The sequence below is a fragment of the Notothenia rossii genome, assembly GCF_949606895.1.
Source record: "Notothenia rossii genome assembly, chromosome: 7".
NCBI classification, from domain to species: Eukaryota; Metazoa; Chordata; class Actinopteri; order Perciformes; family Nototheniidae; genus Notothenia; species Notothenia rossii.
The window spans coordinates 84339757-84362367 of NC_136905.1; the positions used below are offsets into that span (position 1 = coordinate 84339757).

At 41.0% G+C, this 22611-nt stretch overlaps 2 protein-coding genes across 3 annotated transcripts; one reads left to right on the plus strand and one right to left on the minus strand.

Annotated features, from left to right (window-relative positions):
* Positions 1-10285: 10285 nt before the first annotated feature.
* Positions 10286-16531, minus strand: nubpl (nucleotide binding protein-like). Its single transcript, XM_079641604.1, has 11 exons — positions 16264-16531; positions 15248-15392; positions 13157-13191; positions 12914-13004; positions 12746-12785; positions 12572-12662; positions 12247-12340; positions 11860-11945; positions 11462-11582; positions 11133-11215; positions 10286-10842 (listed from the first exon to the last, which is right to left on the minus strand). The coding sequence occupies exons 1-11, from the start codon at positions 16390-16392 to the stop codon at positions 10780-10782; spliced, it is 978 nt and encodes a 325-aa protein (XP_079497730.1). The 5' UTR covers positions 16393-16531; the 3' UTR covers positions 10286-10779.
* Positions 16179-19271, plus strand: dtd2 (D-aminoacyl-tRNA deacylase 2). 2 transcript variants are annotated; one of them, XM_079641606.1, is made up of 4 exons: positions 16179-16330; positions 17073-17204; positions 18365-18434; positions 18815-19271. In XM_079641606.1, the coding sequence occupies exons 2-4, from the start codon at positions 17088-17090 to the stop codon at positions 19120-19122; spliced, it is 495 nt and encodes a 164-aa protein (XP_079497732.1). In that variant the 5' UTR covers positions 16179-16330; positions 17073-17087; the 3' UTR covers positions 19123-19271. The 2 variants fall into 2 exon arrangements, with proteins under 2 accessions (XP_079497732.1, XP_079497731.1); XM_079641605.1 differs by lacking the exon at positions 16179-16330 and having other exon boundaries at positions 16941-17204.
* Positions 19272-22611: the final 3340 nt, after the last annotated feature.

Genomic DNA, 22611 nt, shown 5'->3' on the forward strand with positions numbered 1-22611 from the left:
CACACACACACACACACACACACACACACACACACACACACACACACACACACACACACACACACACACACACACACACACACACACACACACTCTGTCTCCGGGTGGTACGGATTGATGTCAGTCTTCGCTCTGTATGTCTAAGGTTCAAATCTGGTTCATGAGTGTCAGTCAGTTTGTGACTTTCTCTCTTCTCCACGGCAGCTCTAGGTTCACAGTTTATCACAATGGAACCGCCAGGAGACCAAATAAAGGGCACGATATACATTTCGCAGGTGAATGGGAGTCCTGGGAGCTACAAGAGTGAGTTGCTGTTGGAACTGATAAAGAAGAAAGGTGTGAAATCTCCTCTCGCTACACGATGAAAGGTTTGATGGTTTGCTGCAGCTGGGATCTCATGTTTAAAAGACAGGAGCTTTCACCCCCCTAACCACAGCAGCTGAAAGACTGGTCTGTTTCGTGAAGCTTTTTAAAGTCTCTTTATGTCAGATCAAAGCATCACGACAGCCAGTTGGATATATGAGGCCCTGTTATGCTTTTTGGGTTTGGGGTTTTCCTGTTGCGTGTTTTAAAGGATTCTGTACGTGAAGGGTCTCCAAAGGCTAACATCCCAGAGTTTGTGACATTGCTTTGAAACACTCCAACACATTGTACGCGGCTAAGGGGCGGGACATCTCTGAGCAGTAGACCAATCACAGCAGAGCCGACCAGCTAACCAATCAGAGCAGACTGGGCTCTGGTTTCAGACAGAGGGTGAAAAGAGGTGTTTTAAAAAAACTCTTTAAAGTAGAGACACTACATACTGATATACACCTGAACATCAGCAGGAGAGGACTCTTTAAAGTAGAGACACTACATACTGATATACACCTGAACATCAGCAGGAGAGGACTCTTTAAAGTAGAGACACTACATACTGATATACACCTGAACATCAGCAGGAGAGGACTCTTTAAAGTAGACACTACATACTGATATACACCTGAACATCAGCAGGAGAGGACTCTTTAAAGTAGAGACACTACATACTGATATACACCTGAACATCAGCAGGAGAGGACTCTTTAAAGTAGAGACACTACATACTGATATACACCTGAACATCAGCAGGAGAGGACTCTTTAAAGCTTAGTGGCCAACTTGATACATGCCGCCTTTTTCCGTATAGCTTACAATAAAAATATCTCTCCTTCATAGCTCAAATAAACTGTGGCTTTATGGTAGCAAGACATTTGTGTAATTTGAACCCTCTTCTGTTTACAAGACAACTGCTGACACTAACACAAACATATACTTCTGACAGCAAACATGATAAGTCTTCATAGCAGCAAAACACATATTGTTAAATAAGGAGTAACACAGCAAAGCAGTCCAGTAAACGAGTATAACACACACACACACACACACACACACACACACACACACAAACCTGCGAGCCAAACATGAAGCTCAAACTCTGAGTTTATGTCCATGCTGTCTTCAGAAGATTTGTGAGCTTACGCTGCAGCTCTGTCCTGCTCAAAGCCTTGCTGTCAAACACATGAAAAGCTCTTTGAAAATACCACAAGGTAACAATAAAAAGTTCTGCTCATCGAAGTATTGTTTTACCCACGGAAGCATCTGAACGGGGTTGAGTTACATTTTCCTTATAATAAAACATCAACCTCAGGAAAACTATACATTTCGTGTTTTATTGGAAGACAAAGCATTGATTTATTTTTTTAATCATATATTAAGATTTTCCAAAAATGAACATTAGCTTTTGGATGTTTTTAAAGTAGACTTGATTTTTAATGCGTGTCTTCTTAAGTTGGAGTTGAAACAAAAGTGTGATATCAATCCAACGTCTGTGCGTTCACTTCTAAAGCTCACGGTTTAACCCACTGTAAGACACACACACACACACACACACACACACACACACACACACACACACACACACACACACACACACACACACACACACACACACACACACACACACACACACACACACACACACACACACACACACACACACATCTGGCCCAAGGCTTGTGGGACCTCCAATACACACACACACAAGGACACACACACACACACACAGACACACACACGTGCACACACACACACTTTTAAGAAGACAAGACAAAGGGAGACTCCATCGTTTGCAGGCAAAGTGAACAGGTTGACACACACACACACACACACACACACACACACACACACACACACACACACACACACACACACACACACACACACACACACACACACACACACACACGTCTGGCCCAAGGCTTGTGGGACTCAGGTGAATCACGTAGCTTATTAACCCTACAATACACACACACACACACGTGCAGACACACACACACACACACACACACACACACACACACACACGTGCACACACACACACACACACACACACACACACACACACACACACACTTTTAACGAGACAAGACAAAGGGAGACTCCATCGTTGCTCTGTCTCAAACCAGTGGAGCACAAAGCATCGTGGGAAATCAATATGCATATCTAGCAATAGGTTTATTTCTCGTACAGTGAGTCAAAGGAAAGCAGCTTTTTAAGTATTTAAGGACCAGATGTAGAAAAAAAACTGGGTGCACACGTCTACACATGTTTTTCAAAAAGTGGGAAATATAAGGATCCAACATGAGAAGGACTTCTGAGTCAGGGAGAGGAGAGGATCTGCGTCTGCCGGGAGAAACGGGCGACATCAAATCATTAAAAAAGTTCAGAGAGGAAGAGAGAGAGAGAGGAAGAGAGAGAGAGGAAGAGAGAGGGAGGAAGAGAGAGAGGAAGAGAAGGGGAGGTTTCACCTTGAAGGAAAAAGAAGAGAAAGAAAGAATGATGAGGAGTGCGGGGTTACTGCCTAATGAGGGGACACACACACACACACACACACACACACACACACACACACACACAAAAACAGTGACACAGCACAATTGCAACTTGCCGCTGCTTTGTTTTACTGCCACAAGCAGTTCAGATGTGTTGTCAAAGCAACAAGGCAGCGATCTCAAGATCAACAAGGTGTGTGTGTGTGTGTGTGTGTGTGTGTGTGTGTGTGTGTGTGTGTGTGTGTGTGTGTGTGTGTGTGTGTGTGTGTGTGTGTGTGTGTGTGTGTGTGTGTGTGTGTGTGTGCGTGTGTGTATGTGTGTGTGTACAGAAAGGCTTGAAGTAGTTCAACAAAACTGTTAAAACGTTGACAGGGCCTTCTCTGTTGTGATTGGTCAACAGCTTAAAGATGTCCCGCCCATGAGCCTATCACATACAATATGTTGGAGCGCTAGCCAATAGAGTGTTACCTAGTGATGTCACAATGTTCAGGAAGTAAACAAAGGAGTCCAAGTGTGTGGGGAGAGAACATTTGGGAATGTACCATGCACTAAAACCTCGATAAGAAGGGCCTCCTTAAGGTCTGCCTCCCCCAGTGATGATTTGAGGCTTATCCAAATATCTCCAGCTGCTCTTGGTGGTAAATATATTTTCCAGGGATCTAAATCTTCCAGTTTCGGTGTCAGTCCCCCCGGAACAAATGCCCCATTTACATTTCCCATTTCCATATCTCTTTCACGTCCATTTGCACTAATCTACATATGAGTCTCCATTAGTGAGATAAGAAATGTAATTGCAGCCGTCTTGTTTTTTTTCCTGCTTTCGCTGCACATTTTCTGTCTGCTTCAGCCTCACTGTTTCCTGCAGCTGTTTCCATCAAACAAGGCTCTGATAAAACCCAACGCACACACACACACCTGCTCAAAAGCAAACAACACACACACACACACACACACACACACACACACACGCACGCACGCACACACACACACACACACACACACACACACACACACACACACACACACACACACACACACACACACACACACACACACACACACACACACACACACACACACACATGCCCTAAAAAGACTTTGGACTTACATTAATCCTCTGGACGCCACTCAGGATCAATGTTAATGTTTCTATATTACCGTTGAAGGTCAAAATGTAGTTGTCTGTCATCAGGTTTACGAACAAGCTTCTGGTCCTGAACTTGGTGAAATTGTGTTAAACTGGTTCTTTAAAACCACCCGGCACATAATATGCTCAGCAGGAAACATCAGACACACACTTAGAGACGAGCTAATGAACATACAGGAGACTTAATAGTCAGATATTATCAGAGAGGGCAAAAGTGCACACATCCTTTCCTCAAGTAGAAGTACAGATACTCGTGTTTAAAAATACTCTGGTGAAAGTAGAAGTACTGACTAAACTTGTTTACTCAAGTCAAAGTAAAGAGGCTTTGAAATGTACTTCAGTAAAAAGTACCCATAACTAGCAGCTGTTTTAAAGAGTACCTGACCTCCCTTTATATTAATAGAACAATAATGTCATTGTTAGCTAATGAATGTTTCCATGGTGACCAACGGCAACATGACAACGTTTCCATTGGTCCCTCTTCTTTAGAGAAGACCAGGAAATGATGGATACACGGATCGTGTTCAAATCAATAGGCACGCAATGACTCTAAATAATAATGATCACGCCACCAAACATACATTCAGACTAAAGGAACCAGCCTGTTTGGAAAATGAGAGAAGTAGAAAGTACAGGTATTTGGGTTCAACATGTAAGAAGTAGAAAGTACAGGTATTTGAGTTCAACATGTGAGAAGTAGAAAGTACAGGTATTTGAGTTCAACATGTAAGAAGTAGAAAGTACAGGTATTTGAGTTCAACATGTGAGAAGTAGAAAGTACAGGTATTTGAGTTCAACATGTAAGAAGTAGAAAGTACAGGTATTTGAGTTCAACATGTAAGAAGTAGAAAGTACAGGTATTTGTGTTCAACATGTAAGAAGTAGAAAGTACAGGTATTTGTGTTCAACATGTGAGAAATAGAAAGTACAGGTATTTGAGTTCAACATGTGAGAAGTAGAAAGTACAGGTATTTGTGTTCAACATGTAAGAAGTAGAAAGTACAGGTATTTGTGTTCAACATGTAAGAAGTAGAAAGTACAGGTATTTGAGTTCAACATGTGAGAAGTAGAAAGTACAGGTATTTGTGTTCAACATGTAAGAAATAGAAAGTACAGGTATTTGAGTTCAACATGTGAGAAGTAGAAAGTACAGGTATTTGTGTTCAACATGTAAGAAGTAGAAAGTACAGGTATTTGAGTTCAACATGTAAGAAGTAGAAAGTACAGGTATTTGTGTTCAACATGTAAGAAGTAGAAAGTACAGGTATTTGTGTTCAACATGTGAGAAATAGAAAGTACAGGTATTTGAGTTCAACATGTGAGAAGTAGAAAGTACAGGTATTTGTGTTCAACATGTAAGAAGTAGAAAGTACAGGTATTTGTGTTCAACATGTGAGAAGTAGAAAGTACAGGTATTAGTGTTCAACATGTAAGAAGTAGAAAGTACAGGTATTTGAGTTCAACATGTAAGAAGTAGAAAGTACAGGTATTTGTGTTCAACATGTAAGAAGTAGAAAGTACAGGTATTTGGGTTCAACATGTAAGAAGTAGAAAGTACAGGTATTAGTGTTCAACATGTAAGAAGTAGAAAGTACAGGTATTTGAGTTCAACATGTAAGAAGTAGAAAGTACAGGTATTTGAGTTCAACATGTAAGAAGTAGAAAGTACAGGTATTTGTGTTCAACATGTAAGAAGTAGAAAGTACAGGTATTTGAGTTCAACATGTAAGAAGTAGAAAGTACAGGTATTTGTGTTCAACATGTAAGAAGTAGAAAGTACAGGTATTTGTGTTCAACATGTAAGAAGTAGAAAGTACAGGTATTTGTGTTCAACATGTAAGAAGTAGAAAGTACAGGTATTTGAGTTCAACATGTAAGAAGTAGGCTAGTGGAGTAAAGTACTGAGACCAGAAACAAGTACTTACGTACAGTAACAAAGTATTTGTACTCCACTACTTCTCACCTCTGGATATTTGGGATTTAGTCTCAATGATAATAGTATAGGAGGCTGTGGCTCAGTTTATTAGTGTGCTGGTTCAATTCCCACTGCAGTCAGCATGTTATTGAGTCCTTGGGCAAGACACTACGCCCCAAACGCATCTAACAAGTAACATGACATGTAGTCTTGTTTCGGTTAAATGTGAAAAAGTATTTGTCTTCAGGCCCATAACCTCTTTACAGGGCAGTTATACATGCTATATGCTATATACTACATGCTATATGCTACATGCTACATGCTATATGCTATATACTACATGCTACATGCTATATGCTACATGCTAGGCCTATTAGCTCGTTGTGGAGCCTGCAGTTGTTAAAAAATACCAACTATTGCTGCATTTATTTTTATTTTAAACATGTGCAAAGAAGGTCATGTTTTCAGTTTCATTTGATGGTTGTTAGTCCATCATAGGGACTTAAGGAAAAGCTACTGGCTCTGATTCTCAGGCAACTTGGTGTAGCATTGGCTAAAGAAACCATAATTATTAAATAATATTATATAAAAGTTAGAGCAACGATAGAGTAGAAAGTAAGTGCTTCAAGTTGCAGATACACTTTGAGATTGACAAGAGGAAGAAGAAGAACTCTGCCACTAATGTTCTTCTTCTCTTGTATGGGAACAGCGGACGTGCTTCTCATCACAATGAGGCGTTATATTTAATTTCATAGCTGACTGAGGCGCGCGCGCAGACACACACACACACACACACACACACACACACACACACACACACACACACACACACACACACACACACACACACACACACACACACACACACACACACACACACAAGTGCCTTTACATCTAGAAAGTGCACTCACACAAACACACAAAAGAATATTCTGTACATTCGCTCTCAAAGAAACCAAATCATTACTCATGCGGATCCACACAGTGTGTATTTTATGTGTCTTCCATATTATGCAAATGTTCAACACAGACTGAACACAAAGGCGCGCATACATACACACACACACACACACACACACACACACACACACACACACGCACACGCACACACACACACACACACGCGTGCACACACGCACACTCACACACGAGGAGTAGGAGGAAGATGGAGAAAGAAGAACGTAAATGGAGCGCTGCTGGAGGACAGACAGACGTGATGAACTGCAGATGAACTCCAGGTTTGATTCACTCTCAGGATGTTTCTGTAGTCACTGTGATCATGAAGACATTTGTTTGATCGTCATTGAATCTTTGGTTAGCCTCGAAGATGTGACGAGGTACGCATTCAGGCGAAGATGAAATGAGTCTTAACCCCTTTGTATGTTTCAGGTTTACAGAACATGCTCATTCAAAACACAAGAAGTAACAATGTGCAAAGAAAGTGAACTCAATTAGAACTCAATATTACGCTAATATAAGAAATCATGTAAAAATGAGCACTATACAAATATTATAATAAACTTTATATATTAAAATACACACAAAGGATCTGAAATTGACTCCAAATTGAAGAACATTAAAATACTATTGCTGTTGTTAAAAACTGAATGGATGTGTATTCTTAATAATAAAAATGAGTACTTTTGAGACTACTTTAAGTACATGTTGTGATTCTATTTATGACTGACAACAGTTTAGTAGAAGTACTCAGATCTTGTACTTGAGTAAAAGTAGAAGTACTCAGGTCTTGCACTTGAGTAAAAATAGAAGTACTCAGATCTTGTACTTGAGTAAAAGTAGAAGTACTCAGATCTTGTACTTGAGTAAAAGTAGAAGTACTCAGATCTTGCACTTGAGTAAAAATAGAAGTACTCAGATCTTGTACTTGAGTAAAAGTAGAAGTACTCAGGTCTTGTGTTTGAGTAAAAGTAGAAGTACTCAGATCTTGTTCTTGAATAAAAGTAGAAGTACTCAGATCTTGTTCTTGAGTAAAAGTAGAAGTACTCAGATCTTGTTCTTGAGTAAAAGTAGAAGAACTCAGATCTTGTACTTGAGTAAAAGTAGAAGTACTCAGATCTTGTACTTGAGTAAAAGTAGAAGTACTCAGATCTTGTACTTGAGTAAAAGTAGAAGTACTCAGGTCTTGTGTTTGAGTAAAAGTAGAAGTACTCAGATCTTGTTCTTGAATAAAAGTAGAAGTACTCAGATCTTGTTCTTGAGTAAAAGTAGAAGTACTCAGATCTTGTTCTTGAGTAAAAGTAGAAGAACTCAGATCTTGTACTTGAGTAAAAGTAGAAGTACTCAGGTCTTGTACTTGAGTAAAAGTAGAAGTACTCAGATCTTGTACTTGAGTAAAAGTAGAAGTACTCAGGTCTTGTTCTTGAGTAAAAGTAGAAGTACTCAGATCTTGTACTCGAGTAAAAGTAGAAGAACTCAGATCTTGTTCTTGAGTAAAAGTAGAAGTAGTCAGATCTTGTTCTTGAGTAAAAGTAGAAGTACTCAGATCTTGTTCTTGAGTAAAAGTAGAAGTACTCAGATCTTGTTCTTGAGTAAAAGTAGAAGTACTCAGATCTTGTTCTTGAGTAAAAGTAGAAGTACTCAGATCACTCTTAATTCTGTTGTATCTTCTATTTTGAGATGTTTATATTGTATAATTGTTTATTTTCTACTGTTTTTCATTCCTAATTATGTGCAATACTTTGTTTTACATGCTGCTGCGTCTCTGACCTGAACACGCAAAAGAAAACTCCAGAATTTAAAATGTTAAAAATGTAAAAGTACTATTTTTATTTAACGGATTAATATTTAATAATGTAAATGAAATCTCTGATAGGATTTCTTTTTGAGTTTCTTCTGAATTGCTTCTTAAATAAGTTTCTTAACATAACCTGAATGAATAATGCATTTCAGAGTGTGTATAATTCATGCTCAGCTCTCAGTGGATAACTACAAACTGAAATAATGAAACGGCTCTCTGTCCGTCTGAGTTCCTCCTTTGACCTCACGCACACCACGACAAGCTGCAGCCTCCAGGAGAGGCTTCACTGGGAGATTCAGGCTTCACCTCCTCCTCATCATCACCTCCTCCTCTTCACCTCCTCCTCCTCCTCTTCATCACCTCCTCCTCTTCACCTCCTCCTCCTCTTCATCTCCTCTTCATCTCCTCCTCCTCCTCCTCTTCACCTCCTCCTCCTCTTCATCACCTCCTCCTCCTCTTCATCACCTCCTCCTCTTCATCACCTCCTCCTCCTCTTCACCACCTCCTCCTCTTCATCTCCTCCTCTTCATCATCACCTCCTCCTCCTCTTCATCACCTCCTCCTCTTCTTCATCACCTCCTCCTCTTCACCTCCTCCTCTTCATCACCTCCTCCTCATCACCTCCTCCTCCTCTTCATCTCCTCCTCTTCACCTCCTCCTCCACTTCATCTCCTCCTCCTCCTCTTCATCTCCTCCTCCTCCTCTTCATCTCCTCCTCCCCCTCCTCTTCATCTCCTCCTCCTCCTCTTCACCTCCTCCTCCTCTTCATCTCCTCCTCCTCCTCTTCACCTCCTCCTCCTCTTCATCACCTCCTCCTCCTCTTCATCACCTCCTCCTCCTCTTCACCTCCTCCTCCTCCTCCTCCTCTTCACCTCCTCCTCCTCCTCCTCTTCACCTCCTGAGCTGAAATACAATTGACTTCCTGATGAAAGGTTAAATGAGTTTGGTGTCAACTCTCTGCAGGAAAAGAGAGACGTGGAGAGAGAGGAACATTTCATATGTCGGCTGATTGTCTCGACATCATGCTGAGTGTGTGTGTGTGTGTGTGTTTGTGTGTCTGTCTCTCTGTGTGTGTTTGTATGTCTGTCTCTGTGTGTGTGTGTGTGTGTGTCTGTCTCTGTGTGTGTGTGTGTGTGTTTGTGTGTCTGTCTCTCTGTGTGTGTGTCTGTCTCTGTGTGTGTGTGTGTGTGTGTTTGTGTGTCTGTCTCTCTGTGTGTGTGTCTGTCTCTGTGTGTGTGTTTGTATGTCTGTCTCTGTGTGTGTGTGTGTGTGTGTGTGTGTGTGTGTGTGTGTGTGTGTGTGTGTTTGTATGTCTGTCTCTGTGAGTGTGTGTGTGTGTGTGTGTGTGTGTGTGTGTGTGTGTGTGTGTGTGTGCATCTGTCTCTGTGTGTGTGTCTCTCAGAAAATCAGAACACAGGGAGTTTTGCACAACCCTAATGTATAATATATGTTTCTGTTATTGTGGTGTATGTCCATCTCCTTAATCTTATCACATTTCAATTAAGTATTACATAGTATTTAAGACTAAACATTTAAAAACATAAATCAATTATCTTAAAAATCTAATCGGTAGGAAACAAAAATAGGAATAAAGTTAGTGTGACTCAGATAATAATAGGCGCACATTCAGGGTCAGAAATAAAGTGAGATGTTTTTTGTTAAAACTTTTTTATTTGAGTGCAGCGAGCGCCCCCTGCTGTCTGTCCACAGTATTGCACACTGCAGTAAAATCATGCAGCTTTAAAGGATCCTTCCAGTTCTTTTCAGCATTACTATGTTTTCCATGATATTTAAATCCCTGGTGACCTTTGACACCTCGTGCACTTCTCTGTCACCTCGTGCACTTCTCTGTCACCTCGACACGATAAAAGAAATATTTGTCATCATATGCTATTTCATAATATCAGCACACAGATATCACATGTATTCAGTAATGCTGCAGAACTATACACAGTTTAAAGTAGTGCTTCCTATTTGTGCTTTAAGACAGCAAAGTATGCTGACATGTGTGTGTGTGTGTGTGTGTGTGTGTGTGTGTGTGTGTGTGTGTCACATGCATGTTGATAGTCTAGCAGGAGTGTCATCATGTGCTCCCAGTTTACTTCCATCAGCTGTTCACTTCCTCCAGTCTCTGAACCACAGCAGCCGCCACCTTCCTGTAAGCCTCCGCCTAGACACACACACACACACACACACACACACACACACACACACACACACACACACACACACACACACACACACACACACACACACACACACACACACACACACACACACACACACACACACACACACACACACACACACACACACACACACACACACACACACACACACACACACACACACACACACACACACACACACACACACACACACACACACAGTTTTTTTAAATCTAAATATAAAGTAAGGAGAACAGTAGGGATCAAGAGTAGAACTAGAATAGAATAGAACCTCTGGGCTGTCGGGACAGGAGACGACCACCGGCTGTCCTCTGTCTGACGTCTCTCTGATGTTCAGATGAAGAGGAACGTCACCTGGAGACAAATAATGGAAAACCATCAAAAATGATATCAAACACAAGACATTTGAATATATTCTGCAAACAACAGATGTAACTAATAGGATGTTGAACTAAATGTATATCAACACTAGAGATGAGAGAATCTTGTACAGAGACAGAAAACAGGCTCTCTGATAGGTGAGGCTTCAGAGTGAAGGATGTTGGAAGTTTAGGGGCTTGTTTTCCAGAACTTGAAGTGATCAGCAGACGCATACCGTACCTAATAGCTGAACCCCCAGAGTGTCAGCGAGCTGGCGAGCGCCGTCAGAACCGAAGATGTGAGTCTGGTGGTTACAGTTCGGACACTGGAAGACGCTCATGTTCTGAACCAGACCCAGAACCTGCAGGAGCATCGAGTATACAGCATGCTTACCCTCCTGGAACATCACACCCTCATACTGTATGAATCTCACACACACACACACACACACACACACACACACACACACACACACACACACACACACACACACACACACACACACACACACACACACACACACACACACACACACACACACACACACACACACACACACACACACACACACACACACACACACACACACACACACACACACACACACACACACACACACACACACACACACTGATTACCGGCACGTTAAGTTTCTTGAACATCTCGGCTCCTCTACGAGCGTCCAGCAGGGCGATGTCCTGTGGTGTCGATACGATGACTGCACCTGAACAACAACAACACACACACACACACACACACACACACACACACACACTTCATTTTTATAAAGAGCGGATTTACAGTTTTCTATTTGTGACGAGAAAGAGAGAAATTAGAATGTCAACAGCAGCAACAAAATAATGCAGAATTCTCTGGAAAGACAATAATGGACGGCCTTTTTAACATTACTCATATTGACATGAGAGAAACGTGTGTGTGTGTGTGTGTGTGTGTGTGTGTATGTGTGTGTGTGTGTGTGTGTGTGTATGTGTGTGTGTGTGTGTGTGTGTGTGTGTGAGACTGACCTGCTATTGGGATGTTTTGGGAGATTGACAGATGGACGTCTCCTGTCCCAGGAGGCATGTCGACCACAAGATAGTCCAATGACCCCCAGTCCACCTACAAATACACATTCACACACACACACACACATTCACACACACACCCACCCACACCCACACCCACACACACACACACACACACACACACACACACACACACACACAATAATATGTAAGCACCAGAAAAAGCGCTATCTAAATCCAATGTATTATTATTATGATAAGAATGAAATTAAAAAAATGTTTAAAGTTTTGTTCAGACTCATCTGGATATCTCTCACGTCCTCACCTGTCTGATGAGTCTCTCTATCGCTGACATCACCATCAAACCCCTCCAGACGATCGGAGCCACATCGTCCACCAGGAAGCCCATCGACATGCTGAGAGAGAGAGGGGGGGGGGAGAGGTAAACAACAGGAGGGTTGAAGGGAGAAGACATTATCTTTGGGATGGAAAGACTCACCAAGGAACCCCGTAGTTTGTGAGAGGAAGCATCAGGTTGTCTGGAGGAAATAGGAAACCACTTTGAATCAGTTTCCAGGGACAGAAGCAAGAAATAAACACGTATCCATGAAATGTAAATGATCAGGTGACGTTTATGTTACAGAGAAAGACCAACAACGTGTCGTACTGTCATTGAGCTCCGGGTTTCCCTTCAGGTTCATCAGTTTGGGAATCGATGGACCGTAAACGTCAGCGTCTAACAGACCCACCGACTTCAACTGAGAGAGAAAGTGAGGGAAAAGATGGAAATCATATTTAATAATGTTTCAAATTCAGAGAAAACTTGAAATGTTCCCTCACTGTAGATCTAACTGAAAGACGTGCTAAGAGGCTAAAAAGCTGAGATTCATATGATGCTATGGTTTCTTACCGGGTCGTTGGCCATTAACCCAAGAGCCAGATTCACTGCAGAGACAAAGAACAGACATTTAGCACAAAGTCAAACAGCTGTTCATATTTCCATTAATCTGTTTTCTGCAGATGCAATCATTAAGCATTTGGGCGACATCAGAGGTGGGAGGTAGTGGAGTACAAATACTTTGTTACTGTACTCAAGTACATGTTTCTGGTATCAGTACTTTACTCCACTACTTATTATTCTGATGACTTTTTACTTTGACTTCTTACATGTTGAACTCAAATACCTGTACTTTCTACTTCTTACATGTTGAACACAAATACCTGTACTTTCTACTTCTTACATGTTGAACTCAAATACCTGTACTTTCTACTTCTTACATGTTGAACACAAATACCTGTACTTTCTACTTCTCACATGTTGAACTCAAATACCTGTACTTTCTACTTCTTACATGTTGAACACAAATACCTGTACTTTCTACTTCTTACATGTTGAACTCAAATACCTGTACTTTCTACTTCTTACATGTTGAACTCAAATACCTGTACTTTCTACTTCTTACATGTTGAACACAAATACCTGTACTTTCTACTTCTTACATGTTGAACACAAATACCTGTACTTTCTACTTCTTACATGTTGAACACAAATACCTGTACTTTCTACTTCTCACATGTTGAACTCAAATACCTGTACTTTCTACTTCTTACATGTTGAACTCAAATACCTGTACTTTCTACTTCTTACATGTTGAACACAAATACCTGTACTTTCTACTTCTTACATGTTGAACACAAATACCTGTACTTTCTACTTCTTACATGTTGAACTCAAATACCTGTACTTTCTACTTCTTACATGTTGAACCCAAATACCTGTACTTTCTACTTCTCACATGTTGAACACAAATACCTGTACTTTCTACTTCTCACATGTTGAACTCAAATACCTGTACTTTCTACTTCTTACATGTTGAACACAAATACCTGTACTTTCTACTTCTTACATGTTGAACACAAATACCTGTACTTTCTACTTCTTACATGTTGAACTCAAATACCTGAACTTTCTACTTCTTACATGTTGAACCCAAATACCTGTACTTTCTACTTCTCACATGTTGAACACAAATACCTGTACTTTCTACTTCTCACATGTTGAACTCAAATACCTGTACTTTCTACTTCTTACATGTTGAACTCAAATACCTGTACTTTCTACTTCTCACATGTTGAACTCAAATACCTGTACTTTCTACTTCTTACATGTTGAACACAAATACCTGTACTTTCTACTTCTTACATGTTGAACTCAAATACCTGAACTTTCTACTTCTTACATGTTGAACACAAATACCTGTACTTTCTACTTCTTACATGTTGAACTCAAATACCTGTACTTTCTACTTCTTACATGTTGAACTCAAATACCTGAACTTTCTACTTCTTACATGTTGAACTCAAATACCTGAACTTTCTACTTCTTACATGTTGAACACAAATACCTGTACTTTCTACTTCTTACATGTTGAACACAAATACCTGTACTTTCTACTTCTTACATGTTGAACTCAAATACCTGTACTTTCTACTTCTCTCATTTTCCAAACAGGCTGGTTCCTTTAGTCTGAATGTGTGTTTGGTGGCGTGATCATTATTATTTAGAGTCATTGCGTGCCTATTGATTTGAACACGATCCGTGTATCCATCATTTCCTGGTCTTCTCTAAAGAAGAGGGACCAATGAAAACGTTGTCATGTTGCCGTTGGTCACCATGGAAACATTCATTAGCTAACAATGACATTATTGTTCTATTAATATAAAGGGAGGTCAGGTACTCTTTAAAACAGCTGCTAGTTATGGGTACTTTTTACTGAAGTACATTTCAAAGCCTCTTTACTTTGACTTGAGTAAAGAAGTTTAGTCAGTACTTCTACTTTCACCAGAATATTTTTAAACACCAGTATCTGTACTTCTACTTGAGTAAAGGATGTGTGTACTTCTACTTGAGTAAAGGATGTGTGTACTTCTACTTGAGTGAAGGATGTGTGTACTTTTGCCCTCTCTGGCTACATCTGACTAATGACACTGGATGCTGTACCTGCGGTGGTGGATTTGCCGACGCCACCTTTCCCTGAAGCCACCACGACGACCTGCTTGACCCCCGTGATGGGCTTCTGTTTGGGGAGACCTTTAGCCATCTGCTGCTTCTGCCTCTCCTGTAACGCCTTACTGTCCACCGCCCGCTGGGAGAGACACACACAGGTACACGGTGAGAACAACACCAACAGGTACACGGTGAGAACAACACCAACAGGTACACGATGAGAACAACACCAACAGGTACACGGTGAGAACAACACCAACAGGTACACGATGAGAACAACACCAACAGGTACACGATGAGAACAACACCAACAGGTACACGATGAGAACAACACCAACAGGTACACGGTGCATCTGATCTGGATTCAGCTCTTAGTTTACTGAGAGGACAGACTGGAGCACAAAGGATGCTTCAGGCTGACTTTAGTGAAGTGTGTGTGTGTGTGTGTGTGTGTGTGTGTGTGTGTGTGTGTGTGTGTGTGTGTGTGTGTGTGTGTGTGTGTGTGTCCCAGAGGATGCTGTTGGAGAGGTTATTAGGTTGTTATGATATGCTGACATGAAGATAAAAAGGTGTCTATTCCAGATCTGGTTAGGAAAACTAGACACTTGAATCATCAGTTTATATGTTAATACTTTAATTAACTGCTCATGTTGTATTGCTAATGTTAAAGTATCATTATGGGATGTTTGTTTAAAAAGGATTTGAGCAGCAGTGATCATGTCAGGATGAATACAAACATAATACATAAACACTTCCGGTTGTAAATATGTTCTACAGCGTTACAATGAATGAACATATCAAAGTAAAAGTGCATGACTTCTAATTAACATGTGTCAAACAATACATTCAATCAAATAAAAATACACATTTGGTAACATTCAATCTAATTTTTTGATTTTAAAAGCTTCCGGTCTTGTTCTTCGTGCTTTCTGTCTAGCTTGACGTTAGCATGTAGCCTTTAGCCAACGCAGCTAACTGAAACACATCGATATAATTGACAGTAATCTTACCTGGCAGCGAGTGAACTGCACACAGCACGCAGGTCCCGGTTTTATCTCTGTCCCGGTTCGTGAAACGGTCAGTTTATTAGCGGATATTCTCAGAAAATGAGACAGTCTGCTGTAAGTTAACTGAGACATGTTTGGCTGTTTAGATGCTACACAGCTAGCTAGCTTGGTGCGAGTCAAGCTTGCGGCAACTGCGCATGCGTGTTATGTGTGTAGTTTATTTCTTTGCTGATATTTTTATTAATGTTGACTTTTTGAATGTTCATATACAATGAATGTACTTCTCTGTAGTTGATGATACTTGCATTATCAATCAATTAATCAGTTATGGAGTTGACAAATCTGATCTTCATTAAATAATCCATCCAATTTCAATATTATCTTGATCTTTATTTGATCATTTTACTATTGAAATGACATTCATACTTCAAGCCCCTCTTTTTTAACTGCTGAATTTTTGCACAATATATATTTATCATATCTATTTGTCCTTTTACAAATATAAGCTTGCATAATGATTTGTTTACTATTTTAAAATTGTTTTGTGTCGAGGTACAAGTGAATTTAATCGCGTTTAATATTGTCTTACTTAAACAACAGATAACATAAATATATACAATGATAGAATAACTAGGAGAGAAGTCGAGAGAAAGAGGGTAATGAGAAATACAAAAACTGCAAAAAGAATGCGCAGCTTGGACCCGCTTTAGTGGACGTTTGCGCGGAAGCATGTTGCACGAGTTTCTGATGGTTTCTCTTTTCCATTCACTCGACACTTCTGTAGTTCTCACAAGTCTATCCTAATAATACAGTGTTGATATCCAGAGATGACCGAGGCACGCGCTGTTTCTGCTTCTGGAGGTCTCGCGCTGCTGCAGCAGTGTCTGCGAGCAAAACTGCAGGTGAAACCAGCAGAGGAGCAAGAAGAGGCTCAGTTTGTCCAGGTGAGCACAGGTGACAGGTGTGTGTTGGGATGTTCATCTGATTAGTTGAATTAATGCATTTGTAAAAGTAAAGGAAGGGAACATATGAGATAGCAAACATGAAGCACATTAACCAAAGTCCTAGGGCAGAGAAGGTACTCAGATCTTGTACTTGAGTAAAAGTAGAAGTACTCAGATCTTGAGTAAACGTAGAAGTACTCAGATCTTGATTAAAACTAGAAGTACTCAGATCTGGTAGTTGAGTAAAAGTAGAAGTACTCAGATATTGTACTTGCGTAAAAGTAGAAGTACTCAGATCTTGAGTAAAAGTAGAATGACTCAGATCTTGTACTTGAGTAAAAGTAGAAGTATTCAGATCTTGAGTAAAAGTAGAAGTACTCCAGATCTGGTACTTGAGTAAAAGTAGAAGTACTCAGATATTGAGTAAAAGTAGAAGTACTCAGATCTTGTACTTGAGTAAAAGTAGAAGTACTCAGATCTTGAGTAAGTAGAAGTACTCAGATATTGTACTTGAGTAAAAGTAGAAGTACTCAGATCTTGAGTAAAAGTAGAAGTACTCAGATCTTGAGTAAAAGTAGAAGTACTCAGATCTTGTACTTGAGTAAAAGTAGAAGTACTCAGATCTTGAGTAAGTAGAAGTACTCAGATATTGTACTTGAGTAAAAGTAGAAGTACTCAGATCTTGAGTAAAAGTAGAAGTACTCAGATCTTGTACTTGAGTAAAAGTAGAAGTACTCAGATCTTGAGTAAGTAGAAGTACTCAGATATTGTACTTGAGTAAAAGTAGAAGTACTCAGATCTTGAGTAAAAGTAGAAGTACTCAGATCTTGTACTTGAGTCAAAGTAGAAGTACTCAGATCTTGTACTTGAGTCAAAGTAGAAGTACTCAGATACAAAGACCAAAGTTTAAGGGCAGAAAAAAGATTTATTTTAAATTACATAAAGCAGGTTTTTAATTCGGATGCTTGCTACAGGTAGAGGTATAAAACAAGGAGATGAGAGGAAGTAAATATCCCTGCCGAATTCTGCATGAGCTAGAATAGATGATTTGGGCTGTGAAGGTGTAATAAAGAACCGGTTGTATTCCACAGTTAGAAAAACAAAAACAAGTGTAAGGCTGTCCATTGTTGACATTAAACAGCTGTGTCTCCTCTCTCCAGATCGACAGAGGAATGGTGATCTACATCTGCTTCTTTAAAGGAGCCACGGACGACATCCTGCCCAAAATGGGTCGGTGACCTTTGACCCACATATGACACTAACATCATGCTTTATATTTGATTCAATGTGCTTCAATATCTCATTCACATTACACCACAAAGCGACTAACACAGCCTCCCATCTCTGCACATCTGTATTTAGAACTGATCTTATAAAACTGATATTATTCATATTTTTCTGCATGTTTTCTTTTGATGTTTGACTTGTTTTTGTATATTTTCATCATTATACTGATTGTTATGCACCTAGACACCATGGAAAAGTCATTCTACGTGAACATCTAATTGGTTAAAACCCTGATTCAGATTATAACCCTTCCTGCTCTGCACTGTCTCTATAAATCCCTTAATATTTAAGGTGTAAATACTCTCCCCCCCCCCCCCCCCCAGTGTCCTCCCTCCTGAATCTGCGTCTGTGTGAGTCCGACTCGGGGAAGATGGTGTCGGTGCTGGATCTCCCCGGCAGCGTGCTGATCGTCCCTCAGGCCACGCTGGGAGGAAAGGTCAAAGGTCGAGCCATGCAGTACCACAACAACATCGGCAAAGAGGACGGGAAGCGACTGTACGACGCCTTCGTGTCTCTGTGTGAGAAGGAAGTGACTTCAGAGGAAGTGACGGTGAAACACGGGACGTACGGAAACAGACAAGTGCTGAACATGGACACAAACGGACCGTACACTCACCTGATGGAGTTCTGAGGAAATGAAGCTTTGATTGGGACATTTAGAGCCTCTTAATTAGTGTCTGAGTATCTACCAACAGGCTGGAACCAGTGGAGGAGACTATATGGGTCGAGAGCGGCACAATAACCTGATCATCAGAAGAAATAAAGTGCCACTATTTTGTATATTGAGTAAATGATGATGGAAACATTTTTATGGATCTCAAATATGAACTTTCCTGCTTGTCTCTGTTTGATGTTATAGTAAAATGATTATGTAATGACTAGGGGAAACATGAATGGACATTTCACTGTCTTCTGACGTGTTTTAGGACAAACAATGAATCTAGAGACTGATCTCCAGATAAGACACAAATAATTGTTAGTTTCAGCGCTATGTGTATTTATATTTGAGTTGTGGTTATGTGATAATGAAATGTTTTTTATGTAATTCCCCACAGAGTTAAGTTGGAGTACTCAGGTCTTATACTTGAGTTAAAGTAGAAGTACTTAGGTCTTGTACCAGAGTGTAGGAATACTCTGTTCCAAGTAAAAGTACACCGATTACCTCTGAACTGTAGTGGAGTAGAAGTACACAGTAGCATAAAATGGCAATACTCAAGTAAAGTACAATTACCTCTAAAGTGTACTTGAGTAACCTAATTACTTGACACTAGGTATAATACAAAACTGCATATTGAAATCACATTTCTGAGGATAAGAGGGATTCTGATTCATTAAAACAGAACCAATTCAGTAAAGAATATAATAACAGAAGTGTTCTTTAATGAGCCACAGGGTGCAGTGTCTCCTCCAGGCCGGCAGGGGGCGCTCTGTGTGTTTCAGGGAAGGAAAATGAACAGCACTCAGAAGTTTTTGGGTGACAGCAGCGTTTACAACTTTCTGTCAAGTGAGCAGTAAAATTAGATAATATAATTTCCGGTTCGTTAAATTTGGTACAAAATAAAAGCATGTAAATAGAGAAGGCACTGTAAAAGAAGGCTATTATACAACTATTATAACGCAGCAAACCCTCCCGGCCATCAGTGTCGAACCCGCAGTTCGGAGGACTATTATATATACAAAGGAAGGCTGGGAAATTTAAACAAAAGGTAATTGACACAGGTGGAAACAATCAGGGGCGGGGCTGACGCTGATGAGAGCGGGAGACACACACAAGGATAGGGAGTAAAGGGACCTTGAATGAAACACAAAAGGCGAGTACCAAAATAAGACCGGAAGTGGGAGATAAGACAAAAAATTATTAAACATGAAAGGTAACTGAACTCAACACTTCTGCCGGGTCACATCAGTACCCCCCCCCCCCCCCCCCCCCCCCCCCCCGCTATCAGCCTGTTAGCGGGGGTGGGTTCCCAGCCTTCCTTTGTCTTGTGTCAGTTTGTATTGTCCTGTCTCCATTCCAGTAGTCTGCTTACCAGCGATTTCATATGTTGTCTCGGAGGCCAGAGCACCAGCAATAGGCTGGGCCGGCCTAGTGCTTTCCTTAGTGCTTTCATGTCAATTCGGCGAATATATGATAGCCTACTACATGAAATGATCGTGCAGATGATTATATTATGATTAAAAATCGGTAGTGAGAGCCGGGCTGCATTTCCTCCCATCGGATGTGACACAAAAACAAACCAATTATTTTTGTATTTGTAAACTCACGTGGATTAAACCACATTTATTTCCTTAAATAGAAACGAAATATGATTTTTTTTCAATAATTAAATGTATCTTATTCAATGCAGAATATGCATCTTCACTTTTCCAAGTGGCCAACACCAGACTCCAGGAAGAAAGTCCAGCAGTTTCTAGGGTTTGCAAACTTCAAAGTGTATAAGAAACGTGTTGCTGCCCCTCTTCATGTTCTTACTTCTCCTAAGCTTCCCTTCAAGAGGACTCCCCAGGCTGAAGTCGCCTTCCAGCGCCTCAGGGAAAGGTTCACCACAGCTCCCATACTCACCATCCCGGATCCCCAGCGCCAGTTTGTGGTCGAGGTTGATGCTTCCAATGAGGGGATTGGAGGAGCATTGTCCCAGAGATCCATGGAGGTCATGATGAACCAGGTATTCAGGATCCATGGGTTTCCTAGTGACATTGTTTCCGACAGGGGTCCACAGTTTATTTCCGCATTCTGGAAAGAGTTTTGCTGGCTCTTAGGCGCCACCATCAGCATGTCATCTGGCTATCACCCTCAATCCAATGGACAGTTGGAGCGTCTGAACCAAGAACTGGAGACTACGCTACGCTCTCTTGTCTACCAGAACCAGACCACCTGGAGCGACCACCTCACATGGGTTGCGTTTGCCCACAATACTCTCCCCACGGCGGCCACAGGCCTCTCTCCTTTCCAATGTGCCAATGGCTACCAGCCTCTGCTGTTTTCAGCCAACGAAGGAGACCTAACGGTACCATCGGTCCATGCCATGATCAGACGCTGTCGCCGAACCTGGGCGGGTGCTCGCCAGTCCCTACTCAGAAGTTCGGCTCGGATGAGGGCTGTAGTAGACGTCCATCGCAGGGCCGCTCCCCTCTACAGACCGAGTCAGAAGGTTTGGCTTTCCACCAAGGACCTACCGCTTCATGTTGCCTCCAAGAAATTGTCTCAGAGGTTTGTGGGTCCATTCCCGGTGTCCAAGGTCATTAATCCTGTGTCTGTGCGCCCACGACTTCCCAGGCTTATGAGAGTACATCCCACCTTCCCTGTCAGCAAGATCAAACCAGTGTTTGAGAGCACACTTGTTCCAACCCAGTCTCACATCTAAACGTGTAATAACTACGTTGGTCCACAACGTAGGACGTAGGATTTCTACAAAAACACCTCTGAAATTGTAGGACCCCTACGTTTTTTTTCACCTTTCATTCCAATGGCTGGCTATGTCACGTGATCTTCAAATTTCTCCCTGTAGAAAAACAAAACATGGCCGACCTTCGTTTTATTCTCGGTGTAAAATGCCTATTTTAAAGTTAGTTGGGCCATTAAAATGCGTTTTGATGTCATTTGATTCGAGAAATATGAGTTGTTATTTCAGATTATGTGTGCAGTGGATGCACATGATCTTTAGTTTGCTAGTTATTACGAAGATTACTTCAGGAAATTGTGTCCATACAACGTTTTAATTGTTACCAACGTGGTTGCTAGGGACGCTGCTATCGATATTATTTCTGTTATGTTGTGTAACTGTTTAATGGTGTTATCTTTATTGCTACCCCCTTCGGCGTCAATGTATAGTGTTGGTCCACAGCGCAAACGTATTGGTTACTTTATTCCGAGTGTGCTTGCTTTTCTCTTTGGAGGTCCTCACATAACGGCATTGTGATACACGGTTCGGCTGCATTAAATATTACATATCTGCCGTAGTTCTCTATTTATAGAGCCCTGATGAGAAGACTTCTAGACAAACTGGAATAACTGCCGCCAAAACTGAATGGATGGTGACGTGGATCATAAATATTTCAGCAATTGAACAACATCTTAGATTTCTTTTCACACAATACATCTCCGAGCTGTATCAGCACT

Coding starts and splice junctions, on each gene's coding strand:
- nubpl (XM_079641604.1), bottom strand. CDS start 16,392: ATGTCTCAGTTAACTTACAGCAGACTGTCTCATTTTCTGAGAATATCC. Junction 12,341..12,571: donor TAGAGAGACTCATCAGACAG/GTGAGGACGTGA, acceptor GTGTATTTGTAG/GTGGACTGGGGGTCATTGGA. Junction 11,583..11,859: donor TCAAGAAACTTAACGTGCCG/GTAATCAGTGTG, acceptor ATGCTCCTGCAG/GTTCTGGGTCTGGTTCAGAA.
- dtd2 (XM_079641606.1), top strand. CDS start 17,088: ATGACCGAGGCACGCGCTGTTTCTGCTTCTGGAGGTCTCGCGCTGCTG. Junction 17,205..18,364: donor AAGAGGCTCAGTTTGTCCAG/GTGAGCACAGGT, acceptor TCCTCTCTCCAG/ATCGACAGAGGAATGGTGAT. Junction 18,435..18,814: donor CGACATCCTGCCCAAAATGG/GTCGGTGACCTT, acceptor CCCCCCCCCCAG/TGTCCTCCCTCCTGAATCTG.